This window comes from Geotrypetes seraphini, chromosome 5 (genome assembly GCF_902459505.1).
Source record: "Geotrypetes seraphini chromosome 5, aGeoSer1.1, whole genome shotgun sequence".
Lineage (NCBI taxonomy): Eukaryota > Metazoa > Chordata > Amphibia > Gymnophiona > Dermophiidae > Geotrypetes > Geotrypetes seraphini.
Window position 1 is genome coordinate 222,153,884 of NC_047088.1, and position 21,579 is coordinate 222,175,462.

A 21,579-nucleotide genomic window follows, 5' to 3' on the forward strand; every position below is an offset into this window, starting at 1 on the left:
TCAAAAGTGGAGATTGTTTGGATCAAATGCTTCAAATAAAATGAGAAATGAAAAGCATAGTTTCCTGATCTGTTGGCTAGCATGGCGTTTTGATATAACCGCTTGCCAAATTTGTCCATTGATTTGCCCTCTCTGCCAGGAGGGACTGAGGCATACACATTAGCTCCCGCTGATTTCTTTAAAGTGGATTCCACTAAAAGAGATTAATTCGGGAGTTGGGGTTTATCAAACCCAGGAATAGGAATCACCCTGTATAAAGAGTCCAGTTTACGAGGGGCTCCTGGGACAGTCAGGGGAGTCTCTACATTTTTATAAAACGTTTCTCTCAATATATCATGGAGAGGAAGTTTAAGAAATTCCCTTGGAGGCTGGTCAAAGTCCAAAGCATCAAGAAATGCCTTAGATTTCTTTGACTCAGCCTCCAAGGGAATAGACAAGGATTCACACATTTCCTTTAAGAAAGATGGAAAAGATGTGGAATCTGGGTGAGAAGAGGGATTGGTAACAAGGCGTTCCTCCTCATCAGAAGAGCGTTCACCTTCGGATAGAAAGGGCTCTTCAGAATCACCCCATAAATCAGGATCCCTAACCTGAGAGCCATGGTGTCGAGACTCTGGTGTGGAGGGTTCCAGGTGTCTGGTTTTATGGGTGGACTTGCCCGACCTCATGGATACGGTACCAGGCGATGCAACCTGTTGTGCCGGTACCGAGGTTTGTACCGCCTGGTGGTGAGATTTAGGCTCTGGAGCTAAAATCGGCATCGAAGTCGATGAGGTGGTAAGAACCGGTACCGACAAAGTGGATGCCGATAAAAGAGGGCGTTCCACTATCGGTACCGGTGGCTCCGACCGTACCGGAACTGGAGTTGCTCTCTCAGCTGTACCTGCAGAACGGCGGCAATACGCTCGTCCAGCGAAGGCACCGGTACCGCTTTTTTCTTCTGCGGTACCTTGGGTGCCGCTCGACACTCCGACGAAGAACCCGATGTCGAGGGGCTAACTTCAATCGGAGCGGAGCGCTTCCGTGGGCGCCTCGAGGTCGGCAGGATTGGACTCACTGCAGTGGAGACCGGAGGATGCTCCAGCGGGGAAGGCTTCTTAGCCGGCTTACCTGCTGGATGCGACGCCGGCGCGGAATCGCGCGGTGTCGATGAAGTCGGTGCCGATTGAGATGGAATCGATGTCGGTGCCGGTACGGTGGAATCGGACATCTCGGCACCGAAGAGTAACCGCTGCTGGATTTGGCGGTTTTTAAGTGTTCTTTTTTTCAAAGTTGCACAGCGGGTGCAAGTGGACGCTTGATGGTCGGGACCAAGACACTGCAGACACCAGTTGTGCGGGTCTGTCAGTGAGATTGGCCTAGCGCACCGCTGGCACTTTTTAAACCCGGGCTGAGGGGGCATGAAAGTGAAGACAGCCTCTGCCAAATCGAAGGCCGAGGCTTCGATTGTGGCAACAGGCCCCGCTGGGGCGAAACGAAAAATGAAAGAAAAACAATTAAGTTAGTCTTTTTTTTTTTTTTAGAAAAGAAATAAAGAAACCTTTATTTAAGCAAAGGTTTACGCGAGCGGGAAGATCGAAAAAATTTTCTTCAACAGCCGTTGAGGAAACGCGTCTTCTTAGCTCCGCGGAAACTAAGAAACTGGGGACCGCGCGCCTCTGTCGGGCGGGAAGGCACTCGCGCGTGCGCGGTGCGGCCTACCAGAACTTTCCAAGTTCTTAGAGTGCAATCATTCTAAAATTGTCCGTACCGGGGCTCCGTCGGTGCCGTCACCCATCAGTCAAGAATATGCTGCCTGCTTGTCCTGGGATAATACACTTTAATCTGACAATACAGAATATGAAAACATTGTTTGATTTCAAAATTTCAACTATTAAATAGATACCCTGGAGAGGAGGTACCTGTATATAATAAATATAAAATACTTTGGTTGAATCACAGAAAGTATCAAATCCATGACCCTTTACAACGTAAACATAATTCTGTTCCCAAATTAAATACTACCTTAGATTATAATACCTAAACTGAGCTATCTTCTCCAACTAGCAGAAGGCAACATCTTAGACGTAACACAAAAACAATTATTGGGAAAATGTTGTACTATTGAACACTGTTGAACCCTTGCGGAAGCATAGGAAAACTTTTCAAAATACTATACATTTCACTAGACTTGGGGCTCCTTTTACTAAGGTGCACTAGCGTTTTTAGCGCACGCAGGATATTACCACGTGCTATGCGGCTAGAACTACCGCATTTTCACGTAGATAACGCGCACCCGTGTAAAACGCGCTCGCGGGTATAGCGCACGGGAAACCAAAATATATGTAAAAAAAATTTTGTATACCGCGCACACCCGTATACCGCACATGCTGCCCGGCTCTCCTTTTGCCCGCCCCGACTCTCCTCTCCCCCTTGAAGTCCTGTCCCCCCCCTGAAAGCCTGATGCCCCCCCCGACATCCGATTCACCCGCCCCCCGCAGGACCGCTCGCACCCCACCCCGAAGGACCGCTCGCATGCACCCGCACCCCCACCCTGAAGGACCGCTCGCACCCCCACAGCCTCCCGACCCCCCCCCCATCATGTAGAAGCTCCTACCGGTGTCCTGCTGCTTCCTCTTGGCGGTCCCGGCCCTTCTGTGAGCCCTGCGCCTGCGCTGCTTCCTCTTCCGGCGGTCCCGCCCTTTCTCTGACGTCAAGCCCTCTTGCCCCGCCGACCGCGGCACCCCCGACAAGATCGGGGCAAGAGGGAGCTCAAGCCCACTTGCCCCCCCGACTCCCCGACCCAATCGGGGCAAAAGGGAGCCCAAGCCCTCTTGCCCCGCCAACTCCCCGACAATATCGGGCCAGGAGGGAGCCCAAGTCCTTCTGGCCCTGGCGACCCCCCCCCCCCCGCTAGTTGTTCAGGCCAGGAGGGAGCCCAAACCCTCCTGGCCACGGCGACCCCCACCCCGCACTACATTACGGAAAGGAGGGATCCCAGGCCCTCCTGCCCTCGACGCAAACCCCCCTCCCCCCAACGACCGCCCCCCCAAGAACCTCCGACCGCCCCCCCAGCCGACCCGCGACCCCCCTGGCCAACTCCCACGACAACCCCACACCCCTTCCCCGTACCTTTGTGTAGTTGGCCGGACAGACGGGAGCCAAACCCGCCTGTCCGGCAGGCAGCCAACGACAGAATGAGGCCGGATTAGCCCATCCATCCCAAAGCTCTGCCTACTGGTGGGGCCTAAGGCGCCTGGGCCAATCAGAATAGGCCCGGGAGCCTTAGGTCCCTCCTGGGGGCGGGACCTGAGGCATATGGGCCCAACCCGACCATGTGCCCAAGGCCCCGCCCCGGTAGGAGCTTCTACATGATGGGGGGGAGGTCGGGAGGCTGTGGGGGTGTGAGCGGTCCTTCAGGGTGGGGGTGCGGGTGGGAGTGCGTGCGAGCGGTCCTTCGGGGTGGGGGTGCGTGCGAGCGGTCCTGCGGGGGGGGGGGGGGGGAATCGGACGTCGGGGGGGGGGGGAACTATGTAAAAAAAAGTTTTGTACAACGCGCTCACGCGTATAACGTGCCAAGGTTATGCACGGTTTGTAAAAATCGTGTATAACGCACGCGTTATATGCGTGAAAATACGGTAACACCAGCTCAATGCTGGCATTAAAGTCTAACGCGCAGGGCAATTCAGCGCACTATTCCGTGCGTTAATGCCCTAATGCTCCTTAGTAAAAGACTTTGATCCATACTGGAGGTGCTCAAGCACCAAATACACTGAAAATTGGCAACCAAATCTAAAGCTGTACACTGTTCAAAAGTGATATTTTCACATGTCACCGTGGTGACCCTGAGGTTGTGGATTCAAACTCACACTGCCTCTTATGACTCTGGGCATGTCACTTAATCCCCCCATTGCCCCAGGTACATTAGATAGGGAAAAATGCTTGAGTACTTGAATAAATTCATGTAAACCTTTCTGAGCTCCCCTGAGTGAACGATATACTCCTACTTCATATAGAGCCACTAATCAACTGCCCCCGCAGATCAGATCCCTTGAAGGAATCCTAAACATTAAGAAAGCAATAAAAACATACCTCTTCACCTAACTCCCCTGCCCACAACAGATGAATTACAAAGAAATTTATATTGGTACTAGATCCTCGGTATTTGTCACGCTAGGATAAAACTTGCATTGAACTACGGAAAATTTAACCTGTGAACTATATATTATGCATATTGGTATTGGATCCCTAGTATGTGTCAATTTAGGATAAAAACTCGTATTGAAAAACCTTGCACTATAACTATGGCAAATTGTACCTCTAAACTGTATATTATATATACTGATATTAGATTTCTAGTATGTGTCAAGTTAGGTTAAAAACCTTTATTTAAAAAAGAGCCAAAATACTTGTATTGTAACTATGGCAAATAATAATTGGTTAACTGTATATAATGTATATAAACCAGTAACCCGTTTTGAGCTAACTCGTTTTGAGCTCTTTGGGGAGAAAAGGATAGAAAACGAATTAAATAAAAAAAATAAATAAGTATGTCTAATCCATCACAGATTAAGATAAGTGAATGCCATCACAGTTTATTGCATTTGAGAGCTAGACACTGAACAGTGTAATAGTAGATTAACAATTCCACATGTTTCGTATAGTTCAAGCATCTTGGTAACATAGTAACATAGTAGATGACGGCAGATAAAAACCCGAATGGTTCATCCAGTCTGCCCAAGCTGATTCAATTTAAATTTTTTTATTTTTTTTTCTTAGCTATTTCTGGGCAAGAATCCAAAGCTCTAACTGGTACTGTGCTTGGGTTCCAACAGCCGAAATCTCTGTTACAACCTACTCCAGCCCATCTACACCCTCCAAGCCACTGAAGCCCTCCCCAGCCCATCCCCCACCAAACGGCCATACACAGACCGTGCAAGTCTGCCCAGTACTGGCCTTAGTTCAATATTTAATATTATTTTCTGATTCTAGATCCTCTTGCAACTATCTGAATGCTCAGCTAAATGATCCATGTTCTAAACCAGTTTGGTAAATTATGTCACTCTGCAAATAAAAGGAATTTGAACATTTAGCTTATTTAGAAAAATTATTAGCTAAATTGCTTTCCAGTGCTTCAAAACTAAAAGCCAAAGAAAATGCTCCAAAAGCCAACAGGATTTATAGAAATTTAGCATACCTGGATTCAAAGCAAAGTTATCTATTAAGCCCTTCCAAGCAATGAATGCTATTTTTTTTACTGCTGGAGATCCACTTCGAAAGCCAAGCTCTTCCAATTGTAGCAACGAGTTAATAAAACTTCCACTTCGATGCAATGACTGCAGAGTTTAAGAGTTAAGAAAAAAAAAATACTGGGTCAAATTTATGGCCAAGAAGAGTCTAAGACCAATATGAAAGTTAATGTTTTACCTTTCCAAGTAGCTTCACAAATAGGGGCCACAATTTCAAAACAAAAGTCTCATTTTTAGTTGAGAATAATTTCTGAAGTTCTGGAATAATTTTCTGGAGAAAAAATAAAAATAAAAAAAGAGGGAAAGGGTTAAAAGTAGGCAATACAACAGTGAGGGGTCTATTTACAAAAATGTATTTACAGTTTAAGATGGGAATTAACACAATGCTTAATAAACCCAAATTAGTTAATTCCCCTAAGGAGGGATTAGGACTTAAAAAGAATAGGATCACATAAGATATAACAGACCACTCCAGGCCTTGTGGGTTACATCTGACCAGTAGAGAAAGAAACAATGTAGTTCTCTGTTATTTGCTCTATTTATAGCACAGGGCAGACTCAGAATGCTCAGTATGTGAAATAAATCAAGCAACGGGTGAACAGGAAATGCTGTATTATCCAGCATTTCTTTTTTTATGAAAACATAGAAAAGCCCCCTAAAACTGCCAAAAACAACAACAAAAAATCCTTAAAGTTGAAGACAAAATAAAGACAGACATCATTGAAATGCTCAGAAATTCTTTTGTGGGATTCTATACTGGTCTGGTCACCCTAAAGGAAGGAAAATCAGGTTAATAATTTCTCCTTCCTTACTATCCATACCAGACCAGTACAGGACTTGTGGAAAATAGTAAAACAATCCTTAAGAGGGGGTAAGTTCAGTAAAATCTCAGCACTCAGAACCTGGGTTCCCAAAAACTGGTCTGAATCTGAATTAAGAACTGAATTTGCCAGGTCTGTATTTCCTTGAAGTTCTCGGCATGTCCTTAGGAAGCCTCCGAGAACCAGGATCCCCTAAATCTAACAATTTTTTTCTAATTCCTCTCTAAAAAAAACATTTAACCCCAAATAATAGCCCAGTGAAAGACATAAGAAAGACACCGCTTAGTATAAGTAATTCCACCGCTTAGTATAATAAATACAAGACAAGATACAGCGCCCAGAATATGGAATTCCTTACCATCATTTATTAAGGAAGAAAAATCACTAAGTAAATTTAAAGGACTGTTAAAATGCTGGTTGTACAAGGATGCTTTTGAGACCTAATCATCGGAGTCTCTTTTGATCCCATTTGTTGTTTAAAATAGAGAATGACACAGTGACAAAATTCATCACCGTTCCCGTCCCCGCGGATAACCATCTTCATGTCATTCTTTAAGGAGAGAGGGAAGAATCAAAGTATGAATGGCCCGCAAGCTTTGCTTTGAAGAATGCTGGTGTAGAAGGACCGAGGCTGAAATAGACACTAGAAAATGACATGGGATTATTTCCCGCGGTTATCCGCGGGGAAGGGAACGGTGATGAATTTTGTCACCGTGTCATTCTCTAGTTTAAAACTCACATGTCCTCTGTCTTAGGCTCCGAGAAATTGAATCAAAAATTTAAAAAAAAAAAAAGTTCTTAATTTTCTATTCCATTTTTATCAATACTTTTAAAATTTCTTACCCTCCTTTTGTATTTTCCTTCCATGTGTCCTTTACTATACTTATTGTAGTTCTCCCTACTTCCCTTATGTATTGGTACATCATGTTCATGTGTGTTGGTTTTAGTTAATAATTAAGACCCTGTTTTAATTGTTAATCGCTTTGAATTAATGATATTGTGATACATCAAAATTTTAATGAAACTTGAAACTGCACCAGATGACCATAAGAGCATATGCATTGCCACAATGGGTCAGACTGAAAGCCCATCAAGCAACAGGCTCACTCCCTTGAGGTTATGAGTTCAAACCCTGTGCTGCTCCCTGTGACCCTGGGCAAGTCACTTAATCCTCCACTGCCCCAGATATATTAGATAGACTGTGAGCTCACTGGGACAGATAGGGAAAATGCTTGAAGTACCTTTATGTAAACCACTCTGAGTGTGGTTGTATAATTACAAAAAGGCAGTATATAAGTCCCAATCCCTTTCCTCCCATCTCAGAAACAACTGTGGCACTATACGAGGCAATATACATATTTTGCCAAAGTGCTTATCAAGTGGTACTGAAACATCCAAATTGTAGAGAAACATCCATATACTCCTCTGTGGAAATTTCCCTACCTTGCAGCATCCTGAGAAGGGAGGCCCTGAAAACATGGCCGTACACACTGCCGCTTCCTTACTATTACAATCTTGAATATCCTTCAAGGCTGAGCCCTCTTTTAAAGTGCAACAGGAGAGGAGTCCCATCCACAGGAACCCCGAATTCAAAGACAACAAGAAAACCTGGTTCTAAGACCAGGTCTTGATAGTATCAAAGTGGAGGGTTCAATGTAGTAGCAAGTCAGGGAACAGCATCCCATCTCATACTAAGGACCTGATCTAACCCCCCCGAGACCTAGAATTGTTGGAGTGATTTCTATTTCTGAATTAAGAGGAGCTACTTTGATTAGCAATTTGCATATGGAGAGAACTGCTGTGTGAAGGGATATCTTTTGTGCTGTTTTGGGAACTTTTGGGACATTGGTAAATATTGGAGTAACCTTTGGGACTTGATAAGGAAAACAAAGACTATTTTGGGGTTTTGGAAATTCCCTCACCCTGAGGGGAAATGGGCTCCTGAGGAAGGACCTTTGACTGTTTTAGCTCTTTTTATTCTGAAACTAATCTCTGAGAATTTTCTTAGAGTTCTGGCTCTTGGAGGCAACCCTCAAGGGGAGGAATGCTGGCCTAACCCTTGATAAGCCTGAGACAGCAATCAGAGTGAACTGGAGATGGCTAGAGACCGGAGAGAATCTGAAACCACAGCAACTGGAGCAGAGGTGACCAGACGGACAAGTCCAGATCACATACAGGCATAGTCATCTTTTCAATGAAAGCTACCACTAAGTAAGGCAGTGTGGGCCGTGTAAACCTTTCTTATCTTCAGGCATTAAAGGATAATTCTAGATTCAGGAATATGCCATTGCACAAAGTCTGAATAGTTTCACAAATTGAAAAGGCTTTGGAGATTTTTAGTGCCCATTTGGTGAGATCAGCAGCCTTGGGAATATTCTGAGCTTGGGACAAAGAAATACCCCCAAATTTCCAGGATTTTCAAAATCAACAGCAGCTCATCCTTCTAAGAGACAGTCAATTGAAGGCGTCATCTCACTTTTCTGCACAGAGCTCCTCATTCTCTAGGTGAGGAAATAGAGTAAGACTCTGGATGCAAGGAAGAGGAACAGACACTCTGGAAATCTGTCTTCCCCCTCAAAAGTGGAAGAGCTGAAGAATGAGCTGCCTGGTAAAAGAGAGGGGGCAATACTTTCCAATTGTGAGGGCTTAAAAGCCCCTGAACAAAAAGGCTTTATGTAGCAAGAGCATAAATTTTGTTGAAAAAAATAAAATAAATCACCTGCTCTCCTGAAGCCCAGAGTCTCCAGAATAACCAGTCAGAGAAGTACCAAGAGTAATGCCAGAAAGAAGCTGACAGCCAGCTTGGAGCACATCAAGAGAACCAGCAAGTGCCTCCACTGGATCTTGTTGGAAGATAACTCCTCCAGCCCTGAGCGGTAAAGTCTCTCTCTGCCCTTGAGCAGCTTCCTTCTTTGCTGGGCTGCTGCCAGTAGTCTTGCAAGTAGAGGAAGTACTGCAACAAGCAGAATAGTCCTCCACCTAAGATTGGTGGTCTTTGTACTGGGAGCTATACTTCATGCACTGTCACAGCTTCCATATGTACTGGCCAAAAGTTACCTCAATCATGTGGCAAGTGAAGAAAAAAAAAAAAAAAAAATCGAGGCTAGTGTTGCCACCTTCCTAAACTGGAGTAATGGCTTAATGACAACACAGAAAGTTATGCTAATTTGCATTGCCAGATCGGAAAATGGGCGATCGAGCGGAAAAACACACAGTGGGCCGCTTTGTGCATCAGGTCGTTAAAAGCAATCATTGCTAAAGCTGTGAAAACAGGTTTAGTGACAATCGCTGACTTTGGTGCATATTCTAAACCATAATTCATAAGTCCTGGACTTATCTGTTGTGGAGGCTATTGAATGAGTTTTTATTAAAAATGAGAAGGGGATGGGAGATGGAGAGACAAAGGTAGCACAACAATTATGACAAGATTCTAAAAATAAGAACATAAGAATTGCTGCCACTGGGTCAGACCAGTGGTCCATTGTGCCCAGCAGTCCACTCACGTGGTGGCCCTCTGATCAAATATCAGTGCCCCGAGACTAGCCCTACCTGAGCATGTTCCGGTTCAGCAGGAACTTGTCTAACTTTGTCTTGAATCCCTGGAGGGTGTTTTCCCCTATGACAGACTCCGGAAGAGCGTTCCAGTTTTCTACCACTCTCCGGGTGAAGAAGAACTTCCTTACGTTTGTATGGAATCTATCCCCTTTCAATTTTAGAGAGTGCCCTCTCGTTCTCCCTATCTTGGAGAGGGTGAACAACCTGTCCTTATCAACTGAGTCTATTCCCTTCAGTACCTTGAATGTTTCGATCATGCCCCCTCTCAATCTCTTCTGTTCGAGGGAGAAAAGGCCCAGTTTCTCTAATTTTTCACTGTACGGCAACTCCTCCAGCCCTTTAACCATCTTAGTTACTCTTCTCTGGACCCTTTCGAGTAGTACTGTGTCCTTCTTCATGTACGGCGACCAGTGCTGGACGCAGTACTCCAGGTGAGGGCGCACCATGGCCCGGTACAGTGGCATGATAACCTTCTCCGATCTGTTCATGATCCCCTTCTTTATCATTCCTAAAAATATTAACACCAAATAAAATAGCACTATTCTATAAATGGTGCTCAAAGTTAGGCACCGTTTATAGTATAGTGCTTGGCCCTGGAAATCATGTCTAACTTTAGGCACAGCTATTTACACTAAATGAAACATGGTGTAAATCCTCACACTTAGGTTAGGCCTATATCACAAGAATGCCCCTGATCTGCCCATGAACCTCCACCCCCTCTCCCCACCCACCCTCAATATGGCCAACCCACACATAAAAATTTACTTCTGATCCTATGCCAATAAATGCAATCCTTATTGTCAATAATTGTGTTGCTATTTGGCTCATTACTCAATTAAATTGTACACCCAAATTTGTGCACACGATTAGTATTTTTAAAAAATAAAATAAAATTAGGCTATTACTGCCCATTCATCAACAGGTGAGCACAGAAGTTTTTAATTTATTCATATGCACTTAGGGCTCCTTTTACGAAGGTGCGCTACTGTCTGCTCAAGAGGAGGCAGTAGCGGCTAGCGCGCGCTATTCTGCGTGTTAAGGTCCTAACGCGCCTTCGTAAAAGGAGCCCTTAGAATTTACAGACATGCTAACAAACAAAATACATGCACATTCAAAAATAATTTTTATACAGTTTACTAAATCATGTTAAGGTTTTACAGTAAACTGTCCACTCCATTAAGAAATTGTACACAGAAGGGAAAACATTTGAACATGGAAGTATGATCTGATGCAAGACAGACTAAAGTTAAAATGGCTTCCAGATGCAAAATCAAATCCTTGCAGTTTTAACAAACATAAATGGCCACTTACGGTTATCATTAGATGCTCAGTTACAGATGCTACCTCCTGCTGCTTTTGAAGCAAAAGTGGCATTCCCAACTCTAGTGCAGTGGCACCCCTTAAGCGCACCTTGAATGCAGCATGAACCACCAAAGGAATAATCAGCTTTGCCCATCTGACAGCCTCTACTCCCATCTGAGCAGGGGTCTGCTCCAAAAGTCTGAAATTACCCATGTGCAGGATCAGTCACAAAAACCAGGAAAAGATTACATATAAATCAGGTGCATTAGGCCCTTATCTCTCATTTCTCATAGAGTTGTAAACTGTTTTCACACTATATTCTTAAACAAATGTTTGATATGCTCATTTTTTTAGCACAATAAGTTGTTATTATTAGGAAGGGTGCAACAGGGGTTATTGCAGAAGAAGCAGCTAGTTCTTTCACAAAAGAAGTGATCTTATGTAGATTGCTTGCAAAAAGATAAATGCAGCAGTATTGAGGAACCCTGGTCTTCAGGATAATGCACTCAGCAGCAACAGAATAAAATGCAACATTAAAAAATGATATATCAACATTTTGACTCCAGGGAGTCGTAATCGTATTTTAAATCGACTTCAGCTGTATACCAACCCACTTGTCTAAGTTCTACTATCTGTCTGTACGTTGATTGCTGAGGGTTAGGGATTGGAGGGAAGGGGGGAGGGGTGGGGTGGGAGGGGTTGCTGTTTGGGGTAGATGTGTCTTGAAGGCTATGGAGGATATCAGAGCCCAATACTCCATGGTGGGTGGATCTTATCGTAAAGCTCATTTGTACATTTGCCTCCGTTTACGGTTATTTCTTGTTAATAAAAAGATTTGAACATAAAAAAATGATATACCTTATAACTACATTTAGTGCTTCATATTCGATAGTCAGAGACTGAACATCTTCTTTATTAAGTATTGTTTCTAAGGCAGAAAGTATAGATGGTACCTAATAAAAAAAAGTAACATTTGGAAGATTAGCTTAAAAGTTTATCTTTAAAAAAATTGCTTTAATAAAATGAAAACACATACCGCTTTTCCAACTTCTTCAGAAGAGAAGTTCTGTTTAGAGATCACCCAAAGTGCTCGAGTGCAAGTGTTTTTGTCCGAAGTTTCTTTGGCGATATGGTTGAGACATGTAAGTAACTCCTGTATTTCTGCAACTGAAAGTAAATAACATTTACTGTGAAACACTCAAAAGCTTATGGGACAAAGTGCCAAACTAATGTTACGAAAGTGTTTAGCCTCTACATTGTATTCTAGCAGTACAATTTTGCTAGACAACCCAAGGTACCAGTAATTAGATGCAAGGCCACTCCGAAGTGACTATCCAATACCCTGCACATTTACAATAGCCCAAACCCCTGCAACCGACTGTAAATTGTCAGTGTTTTCCTTCCCCATTCCCATTCTCAGGAGGTAGAACTTTTACTTACTGATGCTCTCTCGGGTTTTCAGGATAGTCCTAATGAATATGCATGGGGCAGATCTGCATTCCTATCATTTTCATTATATGCAAATCTCTTGCATGCATATTCATTAGGGCTATCCTGAAAACCTGACTGGCTGGTGGTCCTCCAGGACAGAGTTGGGAAACACTGCTGTAGAGGATAACAAGAGAGGGGAACGGGGCCACTCCCTGACAAGTAAAAATATTCTGCTCACAATCAGAAATGCAAAACAGCATGTAAACATAATTGAATCAGGATATCAAACATTAGTAACTTGAACGATAACAGTGCTATAAGTAGAAACAGCATGCAATGACAGAAGGGGGTGCCCTAACTAGGGACCCCCCAAAACTGCTAAACCCAATTAGATGGCACTCCAAAGGCTAGTCAGAAAATAGAAATCCAGCTTACCAGTACTTGAAAGGCAGACAATTGGCGAATCAGGAAAATATAGGGTGGGTTCTCGGAATAAAGTGTGGATATATAAGAAAGATTAGCAAAGGCAAGAACCTAATCTTTCATTCTTGTACAATCCTACTTTATTCTGGGACCAGTAGGATGTAACAGATCAGGGTGTTACTGATGAGCCTGCTACCAAAACAGAGGCACCAAAAGCAGCATCCTGCTTGGTCGCCAAATTGATCCTGTAAAACTTGAGGAACGGATTCAAAGAAGATCAGGCAGCAGCCCTGCAAATCTCATCCAGAAGAACCGCCAATGACTCTGCCCAAAAATACAAAACACCTCTGGTAGAATGAGCCTTCACCTGGGGGGGGGGGGGGGACGGGCTTCTTTCTGGCCACCACATAAGCCTCGGACACAGCCATATGGATCCACCTAGAAATAGTGGCCTCAGAAGCAGGTCTACCCTTGCGGGCAGGATCCACTAGACGGCTAGAACAAACAGGTGGTCAGAGAGTAGAAACTCATTGGTGACTTCCAGATACCGCAACTAAAACCTGTGCACGTCCAAAGACTGCAATACCAGGTCCTGCTCCCTTGAACCAGCAGAAATTTGGACTTTCCAATTCACATGAAAAGTGGAAACCGCTTTCGGAAGAAAGAAAGGAACAGTGCACAGCATCACATCGAAATCCACAATATGCATAAAAGGATCCCAGCAGGAAAGAGCCTGAAGCTCTGAAACTCTACGGGCTGAGGTAATAGCCACCAGAAGACTGCCTTGATTGTAAGATCCATAAAGAGTGCCTGCTCCAAAGACTCTTATGGCGGATGAGCCAAAGAGTGGAGAGCCAGAATAAGATTCCATGTGGGACAAGGTAGGTGCAATGGAGGCCTAAGTCGCAGAGTGCCCCATAGGAAAACCAATCACATCCAGATGAGCTGTCAATGAGCCCCGCAAAGAGTGAAGGCCCATACACAAAAGACAAGCAATCTGCACCTGGCACGAAGCTACCACAAGACCCTTCAACAGACCATTCTGCAGAAACTTCAGAACATAAGGAATCGATGGAACAGACAGGTCCTCCTGACTCAGGGTGCATTAAGCAAGACAACAACTCCAAGCCTTCGCACAGGCCACCCCTGTGGACTTCCATTTGCTGTGAAGCAATATGTCAACCACTGCCAAAGAATAGCACCTCAGTCCAGATCCTGCATCACAATCGGACCTTGTGCGAGAATGACAAGGTAGCCGGAGCCCCCAATCCTGCTGGAGCCAAACCAAGTTGGCATACTATGGCTGCCTTTGCCAATTGGGTGCAACCAGAATCACCAGAGCCTCGTGGGCCACTATCCACCTCAACAGACGCCCCATCATGGACCACAGAAGGAAGACAGAGGAGACCTTTCCATTGCCAGGGCAGAACCACAGCATCCAGGTCTTCTCAGCCAGCCTCTTGATGACAACTGAAGAATCGATTGGCTTTCTTGTTGGCCACAGTTGCCATTAGGTCGAATGTGGGGCACTCCCACTGAGCTACTATGCAATCGAACGCTCTGAGACAGGGACTACTCTCTGGGGTCCAGTGTCAGATGACAGAGAAAAGCTGCTTGAATATTGTCCAATCCTGCCATGTGCACCACAGGGTTTCTCTCCACCCACCAGAAGAGCAGCTGAGCCTCCACGCTCAGGGAGGGAATCCTCTTGCCCCCCTGCCAATTGATGTAAGCCACTGCCATTGCTTTGTCCGAGAAGACACGGACAGCTCGATGTCGGAGACAACCCATGAAGTGAATAATTGCATGAAAAAAACACGAGCAGAAAAGACAAGTTCCTACAGCCTGGCTTGATTTATTGCTTTTTGATGTGAGGCGCTGGTAGCCTCTTTATAATTTTAGGAGGCTTTACATTATCACTGTTATGTTTAATTCATGTTCGATTTGTTGTACTGTATGTGATTCTGTTTGTGTTTCTGTTTGTGTATGTATTCTATTGTGACCCGCCTTGGGAAAGGTGGGGTATAAATAAATACATACAAAGAAAGACTGGATATTTACAGAACCAGTGACAGTGATGAGGTATGAAGGGGAGGGGTTTAAGTCTCTGAAATTTGAGGCTTCCTACAAATTCCTGGTGGGTAGATGGAAATAACCCACTGGTCCCGGAATAAAGTGGGATTGTACAAGAAACCGGTGTTCTCTATTTCAACAAATTCAAATCAGCAGCTGAAAGTTTGTCATTTGGTTTCAGCTGAAAACAAAACCAGCTCTTCTTCCCCATTGGCAAAGCACAGCACAGGTCCCCCAAGCCAGCCATGCCATAGCCTCTCTGCCCTCCCCAGGTTTATTCTTAAGTGTCTTGATGCTCTAGTGGTACCCCACCCCCAGGCCACCCGAGCCTATCTTTTAAAATCGACTGGTGGTTTTGGTGGCCTCTTCCAGACAAGAGTGATCCCCAGTCACTTTTGCCCCTGCAGTTTTCTCAGTGAAAATGGCCAACGAGCCTGTTGCAGGAGGTCCCGGCAGCCATTTTGAGACTGGAACCAACATAAGCAGAAGCTGCTTAAGGTAGCAATCCGCCTGGGAAGTGCTCAGGCAATCCAGGGGGGGGGAGAGTGTGGAATTCAGTTTCAGCTGAAACCTGAACCTGGATTTCAGGTTGGTTTCAGTGCCAAATCTGAAATTTGGTCGGCCTCTAAACAAGGGTACGCAATGGTTAATATGAGGTTCTAAAACTTGACCTCAAATTTGGATGAGCAGAAGACGAGTTTATTGTGGCTATGACAAATTATAGTGTCCAATTCAATCAAAAATAACTATCCTGTCCCGACCCAACAAGGTTCCCCCCCCCCATGTTATGTGTGGTTTCCCTCTCTGAGTAGGATATTTTGGCCCACCTCTTTTTGTGACTTGCAATATTAAGTTCTGGCATGATCAGCTTAACCATTAAGAAATCTATGTCGTTGCTTAGGGAAGCAGCTGCTGTATTCAATGCAAAGCAATGAGTCCCGACAGCCACACAAATATAAAGAATCTACAAGACTATAAGCAATTTTCAAAGTCTGACAGCCACACAACCATACTTTTAACAGCAGAGAGGGTTAGCAATTTTTAAACTGTCCATTTTCTTGGATAAAAAAAGGTTTTAGAAATTACCCTTGTTATGTAAACATATACAAAATATTAAGTATGATGCCCAATTTATGCAGGATTGTTCTGAAAAGGGCGATGATGTCAAGCCAATTATGATCACTGAATTATCAAAATATAAGGGGGAAGAGAGGCAAAGCTGAAGGTTTGCCTAGGATACCAAAATACCCCTGTACTAGTTCTGGGTTCTAGAGAACAGCCTCCTGCATCCTGCTCCAACTAGTTTTTTCCCCGCTCTCCAACTTGAGGGAAGGGGGAATTGAGAGGAGACTTATTCTCTTCTTTAAAGAGAACGCTTCCCCAACTGTCATTTCCCAGAAGCTGATGTAGAGGAAAAAAAGAACTGGTTAAGTACAGCCAAGTGTGGGGGGGAAAAAAGGGGATTATGTATTTACCCTGGTATGCTCTTTTACAATAGATAGGTGACATTCTAGACAGATGGGTAGTGTCCCCATGGCTGCGTGCCACCTGCAGAAGGAATCCACTCCAGATTTTTTTCTCTGTGCCTCTGCAGTATTTCACTATGCTCTCTAGCTCCACCTACAGTTAGTTCCCAAGCACTAAGCGCCACCAAATCAACGTGAAGTAGAGACACACATGGCAATCACATTCAGCAACAACTGTCTGCTCAAAAATCAACATCAGAACATCAACTGCAAACATCCAACAAAGGCTTTAAAGGACTCAGAAACTACTACTGCAGAAAAAGTAACATATATACAGTATTCTTCCCAGCACCCAAGGGCTGACAAGCATCCAAGAAACAACTTGGAGAAGCATAAGACAGTAGGCAGACGCAAGACAGACAGGGCAGGAGTCTTTAATGCTTCACCTATCTACTGGAAAAGAGCTTACCAGGGTAAGTCATAATCTCTTTTTCCAGTGCAATAGGAGACATTATAGACAGAAGGGACATACAAAAGTAGTCCCCAAAAAGCTAGGGCAGGTTTGCTGCACTGGCCCATAAGACCAAGGGCCCAAAGGCAGAGTCCTGTCTCACCACCACATTCACTCTATAAAGCTTGGCAAAGTGTGGAGAGAGGACCGTGCTGCCACTTGCAGATCTCCTCAGGGGAGATAGCTCTAGCTTCAGCCCACAAAGAAGCCACACTCCTGGTATAATATGTTGTGATGGAAACAGAAGACTGTGTCCTGGAAAAAATATAGGCTGAAAAAATGGCCCTAAAGATACATCTGGAAATCATTGCCTTGGAAGCGGGAACGCCCCCTTAACAGAATGAGTCATTGCAAACAGATGGTCAGAAAGACAAAATTCGTTAGTGACTTCCAGGTAGCGAAGAAGTACTCTGCGCACATCCAGTTTCTTCAAAAGGCGATCTTGTGTCTTGGAACCAGTAGGCTGAAAAACAGGCAAATGCACTTTCTGATTAACATGGAAAGCCAACCCACCTTTGGCAGGAAGGCGAGAAATCCCAGTCTCCGAGGTGCAGACGAACGGGTCCCTTCAAGAGAAAGCCTGGAGTTCCGAGACCCGCTGCACTAAAGTAACAGCGACCAGAAACACAGTCTTGATTGTCAAGTCTAAGAGGGAAGCAACCCAAAGGGGCTCAAAGGGAGCCTTGGTAAGGCTAGACAGCAAAGGTTGAGGTCCCAGGAAGGGAACGGCTGCTTGACCGGCGGTATGATGTGAAGAGCCCCTTTAAAAACCTAGCAACATCAGGATGAATTGTCAAAGAGGACCTGTGATCTCTGGATCTAAAACAAGAGCCCGGCTACCTGAACCCAAGAGAGTGAGGCCTTTATCAAGTCCAGTTTCCAGAAAGGCAAGAATCACCGAGATCAGAGCTGAATATAGTTCCACCTGGTCCTAAGCACACCTGTGTTGGAAAGCCTTCCATGCTTTAGCGTAAGCAGAAACTGTGGGCAACTTCTTAGACTTGAGAAGAGAATAACCAATTCAGAATAACCTTTGTGTTCTAAGGCTGTGCACTCAAGAGCCATGCTGTAAGAGCAAAGCGACTCGGGTCCTCCTTGCATACCGGTCCCTGAGTAAGCAGGTCAGGATGAGCGCTCAGCCAAAGGATGCAACCCTTAAGAAGATGCATCAGATCTGTGTACCACGGTCTGCGAGACCAATCTGGTGCCACCAAAATGATTTGGTCCGGATGGACCATTATCCACTATACAACTCTGCCTATCAAGGGCCAGAGAGGAAAGCATACAGGAGAATCTTCTGAGGTCACGGCTGCACTAGAGCGTCGAGACCCTCACTTTTGGGCACGGATTTTCAACAGAAGAAACTATCCGCTTTCTTGTTCTTTGTCATGGCCATGAGGTTAAAGCGAGGCCGGCCCCATCACTGTACTCAGTGACTCAGAATGCCACTTTGAACAGGTCCCATTCGCCTGGATTCAGAGTATGTCTGCTGAGAAAGTCGACTTGAACATTGTCGACTCCAACCACATGCGCTGCTGATAGCACCTGGAGACGATGTTCTGCCCATAGAAACAGAAGGCGGACTTCCTGAGCCAGAGGGGTGCTCTTTGTCCCTCCTTGGCGATTAACATAGGATACTGCCTTCACATTTTCGGAGAAGACGCTGAAGACTTGGCCCACCAGAGTTTTCTGAAATCGCAAAAGAACCAGCCAAATGGCTCTCACCTCTAAACGGTTGATTGACCATTTCCTCCTGGATGGGACGATTGCAGTGGGTTCCCCAGCCTTGAAGACTGGCATCTGCCATCACCACGAGCCAGGAGGCAATCCACATTGGAATGTCCCTGCACAGCTACTTCGAGAAAAGCCACCAATTCATCTGGCTCGAGCCTGCATCCCTGTGCAGAGCCCAGCAACATCTATAGTGGCAACCATGGACTCCAACACCTAAGATAGGCCCACGCCAAAGGAGCCAGCAGCTCCAAAGAGGAACAAATCTGTGCACATAGTTTCAGTCTGCACCACTGAAAGACATGGCCCACAGCAGTGTTAAAAAGAACTCCCAGATATTCTAGCAACTGCATGAGCGTCAGATTGCTCTTACTATAGTTCATGATCCAGCCCAGGTCCTCCAGCACCAGGATCACCTGATGCACCGTACGCTGACCCTCGGTCAACAAGGGAGCCCTGATCAGCCAGTCGTCCAAGTAAGGGTGAACCTGCAGACTTATTTTTCACAGGTAAGCTGCTATGACCACCATCACCTTGCTGAAGGTATGGGGAGCCGTTGTCAGCCCAAAGGGTAGAACTGAGAACTAGTAATGCTGAAACCACAGGAATTTGCGGTTGGCTGGCAAAATCGAAATGTGCAAGTAAGCTTCTGTGAGATCCAGAGAGGCAAGGAACTCTCCCAGGGCCACTTCTACAATGACCGATTGCACTGTCTCCACGTGAAAGCGTGGAACCTTGAGAGCCGCATTCACGTACTGAAGATCCAGAACAGACCTCCCTTGGCACAATAAAGTATACAGAGTATCTTCCTGAGTCAGAGAGTTTGTGTAACATCAGTTCTATAGCTTAAATATCCAGCAAGTAAGCATTGAACAGTGGCTTGAACCTTGAGCACCTTGTCCGGCCACCCCACGAGAGAGTCCACAAACCAGTCCAGCAGAAATTTCCAGCAGAGGTCGGGCAAATTCCAGCTTGTAGCCTGACCAAATAATGTCCAAGCCCTACTGGTCAAACGAAATGCGAACCCAGGTGGACAGGAATTCAGAGTCAGCCCCCTCTCTGAAGAGGGCATCTTGTCTTTTTGGAAGAGGGTGCAGGATGGAAGGTGGAAGGCTGGGACTGCCTGTAACTGGCATACCAGGGCCAGGAGTCCTGGAAAAATCTCCGCAATGTGGCATTTGCATACAGTCAGGATCACAGGGAGCCATGAAAATTAGAGCGACCAGAACCTCTAGAAGTCCTGGGTCTGCTGTCAGGCAAGGTCTTAGGACAACAGTCCACCACAGAATTCATGAGGTTGTCCAGGCCCTTGCCAAACAATAACTGCCCCAAAAAAGGGAAGTCTAGCCAAAATAGCCTTGGAAGTGGAATCATCAACCCCATTGCCTGATCCAGAGCATCCTGCAAGTGGAAATGCGGGCACCTTTGTCAAAATCCACATAAAGCCATATAATATGTCAGCAACATAATCTGACCCAGCCAAAGTTGAGGAGAATCCACAGCTCCTCTCTCCAGCGTGCACAGTCGAGAGAGAGAGGCATGTGCGACAAAGGATGCTGCCAAAGCAGCCTTTATGCATAAAGCAGCTATATCAAAAAGTCTCCAGAGGACCACATCCACATGGCGGTCTGCATATCTTTAAGCACCACACCACCTTCACTGGGTCCTGATGCATTTAGTCACCTGCGTAACCAAAGAATCCACCCTAGGCTGGTCCAGAAGCTGCTGGCACTCCTGTGCCAGATGATACAAGTGAGACATGGCCCTAGCTATCTTAAGAGCACTTTCCAGAGAATCTAATTGCTCTGAAATCAGAATGCTCATATCAGGGTGCCAGGGAAAGGTGGAAGACTGCGAGCACATACCACAAAGCCAGGACGAAGTGGATGGAGCCGGCTGAGTGACTAAATTCAACTCCTACAATAAGATCCGCAAAGCCGCAGACTTGAATAAACACAAAACTTGAGGGATCATCCCCAGGTTCCAAAACTCCAGACAGATCCGCAGATCCAGCACAAGGCAGTGCAGGAAACGCGGCTGGAAACGAGGAGAGCATGTCCATAAAAGCAACGTCACTAACAGACGCATCTCAGGTGGAGCGGGATGCGCAGGGGAAGAACGCTGGCTTTGAAACTCATTCCACAAATGTTTCATAAATTCTGAGAAAGCCTCCTACTCCAGATGACTGAACTTTGTATTTCTTAGGCTACAAAGGGTCCGCAGCCAGCCGCACGAAATTAGCAGCCATGCCAAGCCCCGGAAATAAAGGCAGCTGCCCCACCAAGCTAGTCGAGCATTTGGGCACCTGCTTCAACAGGGGAGAGGCTAAGCTGGACGCTACCGCCTCTCCCGGGTGCGCCATGTGACGCAAGAACACTCTTGAGGTGCTAATTTTGTGCAATCCTGGCAAGAATTCACATTAGGAGAGCCCAAGGACTCTATCCCAACAGGTACCCACTGGGATTGGCCTGTCAGCTGCAGACTGAAGTTTGTATGCTCTCAATGCAGGCAAAGCTGAAGAAACGCTTCAAGCACAATTCTGCGGGGGGGAAAAAAAAAGAAAAAAGGACTAAAAACACCAAATAAAATAATAAAGAGAGAGCAGAACAATATACTCCTGCTGGCCCAAGTGCAGAAGGAAAAAACTGAAGGTGGAACTAGAGAATACAATAAAGTGTACAGCAGAGGCACAGAGAAAAAATCCAGAGTGGATTCCGATTGCTTCTGAAGATGGCATGCAGCCATGGGGACACTACCCATCTGTCTAGAACACACATGTCAAAGACAACGCCCGGGGGCAGAATCCAGCCTATCTGGTCATTTTATGTGGCCCGCAGTGACTCTGCTGCATCTAAGCGCCTGACTTTACAGCCCCAGTCCCAGAGGCGCTCCAAGCGCCTGAATGCTCTGTCCCACTCCCAGCAGCACTCCAATCTCTTCATCATGCTGCCTAAGTATCCATTTGCAGGCAGAAGGACCCAGGCCCAGTGTAAAAGCTAGGTTAGAGCAGGGTGCTCCACACAAGTACCGGACTGCGC

General features: G+C 45.6%; 1 protein-coding gene across 4 annotated transcripts in view; it reads right to left on the bottom strand.

Annotated features, from left to right (window-relative positions):
- The window catches only part of RIF1 (replication timing regulatory factor 1), a 170,687-nt gene that overhangs the window by 129,006 nt on the left and 20,102 nt on the right, over positions 1-21,579 (bottom strand). For all 4 annotated transcript variants that reach the window (XM_033944743.1, XM_033944742.1, XM_033944740.1 and 1 more), the window contains exons 4-8: positions 11,943-12,073; positions 11,765-11,859; positions 10,916-11,105; positions 5,407-5,499; positions 5,177-5,315 (exon numbers count right to left, since the gene is read on the bottom strand). In XM_033944743.1, the coding sequence (XP_033800634.1) occupies positions 5,177-5,315; positions 5,407-5,499; positions 10,916-11,105; positions 11,765-11,859; positions 11,943-12,073 (648 nt within the window). The remainder of the gene's footprint in view (positions 1-5,176; positions 5,316-5,406; positions 5,500-10,915; positions 11,106-11,764; positions 11,860-11,942; positions 12,074-21,579) is intronic.